The sequence below is a fragment of the Lygodium microphyllum genome, chromosome 4 (genome assembly GCF_053477565.2).
Source record: "Lygodium microphyllum isolate KBCC chromosome 4, Lygodium_microphyllum_v1.1.10, whole genome shotgun sequence".
NCBI lineage: Eukaryota > Viridiplantae > Streptophyta > Polypodiopsida > Schizaeales > Lygodiaceae > Lygodium > Lygodium microphyllum.
In genome coordinates this window covers 137,947,582-137,954,004 of record NC_141138.1, presented here as the reverse complement: position 1 = coordinate 137,954,004, position 6,423 = coordinate 137,947,582, and the positions used below count along the sequence as shown (strand labels likewise).

Genomic DNA, 6,423 nt, shown 5'->3' with positions numbered 1-6,423 from the left:
GAAGAATCCAATAGCGAATCAAAGACATAGGCATGATCATTGAGCAAGTAAGTTGTAGGGAAACTAGATGATAGGAGGACATGCTCAACTACATCATCATGGGTAACTGCATGTACCTCACCACTAAAAAGAGTGGTAACACCTCCTTCATCGCTGACTCTCTGCTCATGTCAAGTCCCTCTCTGTCTCTGCTGCTCTCTAATCCATCTAAAATATTTTCTTTTAGTAGGCCCAAGCTTTCCACAATGGAAGCATACAACATCTGACTGAATAACCTATAGAAGACGACAAGGAATCCAAGTCATCATGAATAGGGCTATCCATAGCATCCACAGAGCTCAAGGAGTCGAGGGTTGCCCCAATGGAGGGAACCTGCTCATGAAGACAATCATCTGCAAGTACATCAGTGGTAGAAGCATGCTGCAAAGGCTCATGAAACCTCAAAGGATGGGAGGACATAAAGGCATCAACCAAGGATGCAAAAGCTCCCACATGAAGAAGAGTCGTAGCCAACTACATGACATAACCAACCACAGTATGATAAAGCATAAGATATCTGTCATAAGAGCATATGGTATTCAGCCATGAAATCAACCCATAACCATAGTGGCAAACTTGACTCTGCAGTACATCAGACCACATAGTATCTCGAATGCAAGTCGATTCAAGCCCAAACATTTGCCATATTGCAGCCAATGAACCCAACAGCATCCACATCAGACATCAGTTCCATAATGGGTAGCATGGGGCAAGTAAAATGCCAGTTGCAAAGAAAATGACAGTGAACCAAGAATTGAGCTCTACTCTTTGCTCGAGAAGCATCCGGGGCATAAACATCAAAGTGACATCATCCAAATACATCAACATACCATCCATAGTAGTCAGGACACCCATAGACCATAGGCATAACCAAATTGGAGATAAATAATCTGTCAAAACCAAGGTAGCATTAATCCCAACCAACAACGAAGTGTCCACATCCAAATCAAGGCTCAATAGCTCTCAAATAGCATATCCAGGTATAAACCATGACGACCAAGCGTCAATACATCCAATAGGACACCCGAATGTCAACAAAGAGCATTATGTATAAACCGTCCTTGATAAAACCTTGATGCACCCAAACAATGTATAGTGTAAATCCCTGCATAAATCGAGCTATGGAAGATCAAACCAAGTCCCAAAGCATCTCAAAACATTGGGCAAACATCCCCAAAGCATCTAGGCATCAAATACCAAGTGTCGGGAGCATCACATATGCTAAGAGCATGACATTTTCTTGATGTAAATCAACTCAAATCTGTTGCAAAAAATTATGTGATCAAAATTTGGCAAATTTGACATCGCCATTGCATTCGGAGCATGCTGAAACCTCGAGTTAGACTCTTACCTTGCCTAAATTGGGTTCCAGATGCCTGAGATATGATAAAAAATGGGATTTTTGAGCCAGATTTTGAAACGAGAGCAAAAAAAAACGTGAGCTGCTACTATGGGGCCTGTTGGTTATCCTGAGGATAAGGGGGCAAATGGGGGCATATAAGGTACCCAATGAAGCTAAGGAACACCTGCAAAGAGCCTATGAAGGCCGGGGAGCTACATCAAGGGGATTTGATGGGTCAATAACTTTGGTCCCTTTTATGAAGGGCCAGTAGCCTCATTCCGTCATTTTATATTTTACCAGGACTTGTTAGGGATAGAAATCTTTTCCATTAAACTTGCGGATTTTAGGCCTTACATTTGCATAGGCCATGGCCATTATAGTAAGGTCTTACCTATTGCCTTAGGCAATGGCAGTGTCTAGTCCTTTACAGGTGGCCAAGTACAAACCAAATAACAGAATTGATAGCCCTACAAATGATAACCAATTTTAAAGCTTTAAGGATGAAAAATGTTGGAAATTATACATTTGTAATATCTCAAGGTAGGATTTTGGTGGTCCCGTCCTTCGAACAACCCTTGTTTTAAGTTTTAGTGTTTTCCTAGATTTCAATGAGGTGAACTTTGATTGGTGGACTTCTGGCTCCTCCCCACCTTGTGGTTTAGTGTACGAGAATTTGGTTGAGCAAGGTCGATTAATGACCTTGACACTCGGTAAAGAGTCTGAGGAGATTTCAATCACATCAATATTCATAGGGCAATAGTATTGATGCCACTAAATGCCTTTTCAGTGCTTAGAAGCACTCATCTCAAGATTGAGACGTTTAGGTATTGCCTTGTCAAGTTTGGTGAGACACTTGACTCATTACCGGTGTTGAGAGTATGCTTCTCGATGGACTTATGATGTCCCATGAGTATTGGAGCTACTCACAGATCAGGAACACACTTCAGAGCATATGCTTCAGTGATTAGAATCAATGTTAATGATTCTAGATTGAAAAAAAATGAGAATGAAAAAGCTTGAAGCTTTCTGGCTATGGTTGCCAGGAGACCCACAACTAGGTTTTTGATCATAGCAGACTGTAGGAGAGAAATTAGGAGAAACCCTCTTAGATGAGGATGGTCTACTGTAGGGGCTACAATAGCCCTATGATAGTTGCCATGATTGCGCTCACTACAGGCCGTGCCAAGGAGCTGAGTTGGCGGAAGTGAAATTTGTGCCAGATTCATGATTTCTGGCAATGACATCTTCCTGGCTGCCCAATCTCTGCGTTTGAACTGCCGTGTTGAAGTGCCTTGAGTTGCGGATGAAGTCTCCAGAAGGAACCTTGAGCTGAAATGCTCTCCTTTGCTCTCCCTAGGTCCTCCAATAGAGATAGGTTAAACTGTGGCTATGGAGGTCAAGTGGCAAGAAGAAGAATATGAAGGCTCATGTGCACTTACAGGTGTAAAGAGGTTGAGGGAAGGTGAAGGATCAGAGATGGCTCTGATACCATGTGGAAAATTAGAGTGAAAGCAAGGATTGAAGTGTGCACAAGAGGGAGAGAGGAGCTCACATGTACAAGAACAAGTCTTGCTTATTCAGTTGCTCATAAAAGTATAACTTGGGTCACACTCACTCAAAAGTTGATGTAGACCCCTAGGTTGTTTATATAGCCCCAACTGGCTAGGGTTAGGTTTTCCTCTTCCCCTCAAGACCATTCACACATGCTTGCACTTATCCACTCCTACATAAGGAGGGTTCATATGTCTATACTCTCAACAATAGCTCTATTGCATGGTGCCTCCATTGTGAATATTGGGAATGAGGATGCTAGGAGGAGCTGCGCCACAACTTACCATCATGGATGCATGTAATGAGCAAGAATTGAGGGGCGTATCTATCATGGGGAAGTCAAGGAACTGCTTGTGTGGGATAGTAGATTGCATCTTTTGCGGTGAACTAGATTGGGAAGTGTTCAAAGTGTTACTTGGTACTATATTTGGGAGTAAGTTCGTCGAGGATAATCCAGCATGCATGGTTGCCACATGCCTAGCAGACTTGGTTCCGTTAGAGGGAATGTTTGGTTTCCTTGATGGAAATGGGAGAGAAGGCTATTGTAAAGTATCAGTTGGGTCTAGTTCCGTTCCAAGTTGCTTCTCTTATCCTCCAAGTTTCCTCTAATCTAGTTATATAGTTCTCTCTTTGGAATATTTAAAACACACACACACACAGAGAAATTATTTATATATGTATTTTCCCCTCCCCCCTTCTGTCCCCTCTCTCTCTTTAATATATATATATATATGTGTGTGTGTGTGTACTTTTTGCTCCCCCCTTCTCTCTCCCTTTCCTTCTCTCTCTCTCTCTCTCTCTCTCTATATATATATATATATATATAACCCTCCCCCCACACACGAAGTGTGCCTTAAAATGTGAAGTGTCCTAACTATTGTTGATACCATTGCGAACACCAATGTAACATTGGTATGAAGCAATGGGACAATCATGTGCTTAATATTTTTATTTCAATTTATTTTAAAAACATATACTTGCCAAGGCATTTGGGGAAAAAAAGAAATGAAAAAAAAAATCAAGGCTTGCCCCAAGCCTCTCAGGTTGGTTATACACCAATGCAAACGAACAAGTTTGAAGAAAAAAAGTGTCCATTAGCCATGTGTTACTATGACATCATAGGTCACGTATTTTGCAGATGTTGGACACTTTCGAGCAACCAATCTCCCTCGTCTTGATATCCCTCCGTGCCCAAGGTGCTAAACGGCAATACATTTTTGATCAAAAGATATTAAGTACCTAATAGGAATGGAATCCCACCAAGTGGCGTGAACTGAAGTATTTAAACCACTAGGTCAAGCTTCACTTTTTGAGGATTTGGGCTCCATTCAATGTGTAAACATATTATTGGATTGTTTTGAGGGCGGGCGGGCATCATCTCCCCTGATGTGTAGCTGCCCTAAGAGTATTTTTTTGCAAAGGCCGTTGCCATAAACAAAGAAAAAGCAACCAGGGCGAGAGAGAGTTCTAACCATTCAGACCGTTTCTTACTTTTTTTTTTTGAAAAATTATATGTGCCAAGGAAAAATATCCCCCCAAAGGTCGTCACTATAGGGGATAGTGGCAGGCCCAAGAGAAGGATGGAGTTTGGATTAGAGGAGAGGCTTGCGATTGCGAAGGATATTCCGCGGATGACGTCTACGTAAACAAAGCGGGAAGCGGCGGGCTTTGCGCGTAAATTTTCTTCCTCCTCTCTCTGGAGTCTCTGGACTTCGATTATTAAATCCCCGACTGTCCAACTTTCCAAGCCCTCACCCTAATTTTACTTTGCCCGTTTGTCCTTTCACCTGTTCGCCTCTCTTTCCTCCTCCTCTTCTTCCTTCTTGCCATTCTTTTCCTCGTGTCCTCTCTTCTTTGCTTGTCTGTCGGGAGCTCCTTTCCTCCCAGGCTCTTTCTCTCTCTCTCTCTCTCTCTCTCTCTCTCTAAGATCTTCCCTCAAGCCAGCCATGGGAGTCTCCCCTCCCCTACCTCCCGACGCTCCCCCCTCCCCCCGCCTCCGTCGCCAGCGCTCCTTCGCCGCCGTCATGTCCTCCCTCTCCTTCCGCTGCTGCGGCGGCAGCAGCCTTTGTGACCTCGACTTCGACACCTTCCTCTGCCGCTTCCCTTCTGCCTCCTTTCCCAAGGACGATCCACCTTCCCCGCAGAGGCTCCAGTCGGGCCACGCATGGTGGCACGACAGCTGGCGGCTCCTCGGCAGCAGGCGGAGGATGAACCCCAACGCGGCCGCTGTGTCCAGCTCCCCGGCTGGCTGGGCCGACGACGCCGACGACCAGTTCTACAGCAAGCCCTCGCGGTGGAGGCTCTTCTTCAGAAAGCTTAGGGCTGAAACGCGGAAGATGAACTGCTCCAAGCCTGCGCGTTCGGGTTTTCACTATGACGCCCTTAGCTATGCCATGAATTTCGACGACGGATGCTGGCAGCAAGGCAACCAAGGCATCCACCCTTCCAGATTCTCAGGCCCGATCCTTATGGAAAGCTCCTCGTTCAACAATGGCACCTCCGCGCCTTGATGTCTGGCCGTTTCCACTGTACATGGGGTTGTCTGTCCTGACACGGTCTCCTGTTTCTCATGCCGATAATTTTCTCAGGCTTGCTCCTGGCATGATCAAGCACCTATGCTCAAGGCTTGCCCCCCCTCGCCTTTATATATTTGCCGTGTCTCTTTGATCTGGTCTTACACTTGGACTTTGCTGATGTTGCCTTCTTTGTAAACGCCTATATCTTCCTAATCATATTTACTGTATTGACTGTATCCTGTTCACACGATCTAACCCGTGTGAAACAGGTTCGCGTGTCACAGCTGATGCGCGCTTCTTCAATTTTTGCAGATGTGTAATAAGGATTCTCATGTTTATCTGTTGTATATTATTTTGGTAGGATTGGATGGACAGACCTTCGGCTTTCTCAGTAAGGCCTGGTGTCTGTATGATTGAGTCCTCAATGATACCATGATACCTGGTTGATGCCTGTTCTGTAGGTTTGAGAGGCGGACGTTTCTGCTTTGGACCTAACAGCTGGTGCTTATTGTCCGGAGTCCTTTGCTAATGCTGATGGCTTCTGGTAATGGATGCTGGCCTGCTTGGCAAACTCCATACATAGTTTCCATTTTCTGGAGGGCATTTCGCTAAAGCTGCCATGTATTTATTCATCTCTATGCACGGAACTCCTTGATTGTAGATTGCTTGTGATCTCTTATGCTCATGGCTGATTGCATTGGTTGTTTATTCCGATGACATTACTAGGGTGATTAGCTTTTGGATTTGCCATGGTTGTATTTTCTGATAACATTACCATTGTCGAGGGTGATTAGTCTTCTGCATTTATCGCATTGCAAAAGGGAATGTTTGTAGCATGGGTACTATTAACTAAGGAGGCTTCCACCACGTCTGCACGTGGTCAAAGCTTCTTGTAGTCAAATAAACAAAGAATACTTCACCGGTTGGCAAAAATATTCGGACATGGGAAAGCTGCTTTGTAACTTCGCGCAGCCG

The 6,423-nt window shown here is 44.5% G+C and overlaps 1 protein-coding gene across 1 annotated transcript; it reads left to right on the top strand.

The window, feature by feature from the left end:
- The first annotated feature begins 4,676 nt into the window (after positions 1 to 4,676).
- LOC148037677 (uncharacterized) lies at positions 4,677 to 5,793 on the top strand. Its single transcript, XM_087676620.1, has one exon. It carries the CDS (start codon positions 4,879 to 4,881, stop codon positions 5,440 to 5,442), a length of 564 nt encoding a protein of 187 aa, XP_087532746.1. The 5' UTR covers positions 4,677 to 4,878; the 3' UTR covers positions 5,443 to 5,793.
- Positions 5,794 to 6,423: the final 630 nt, after the last annotated feature.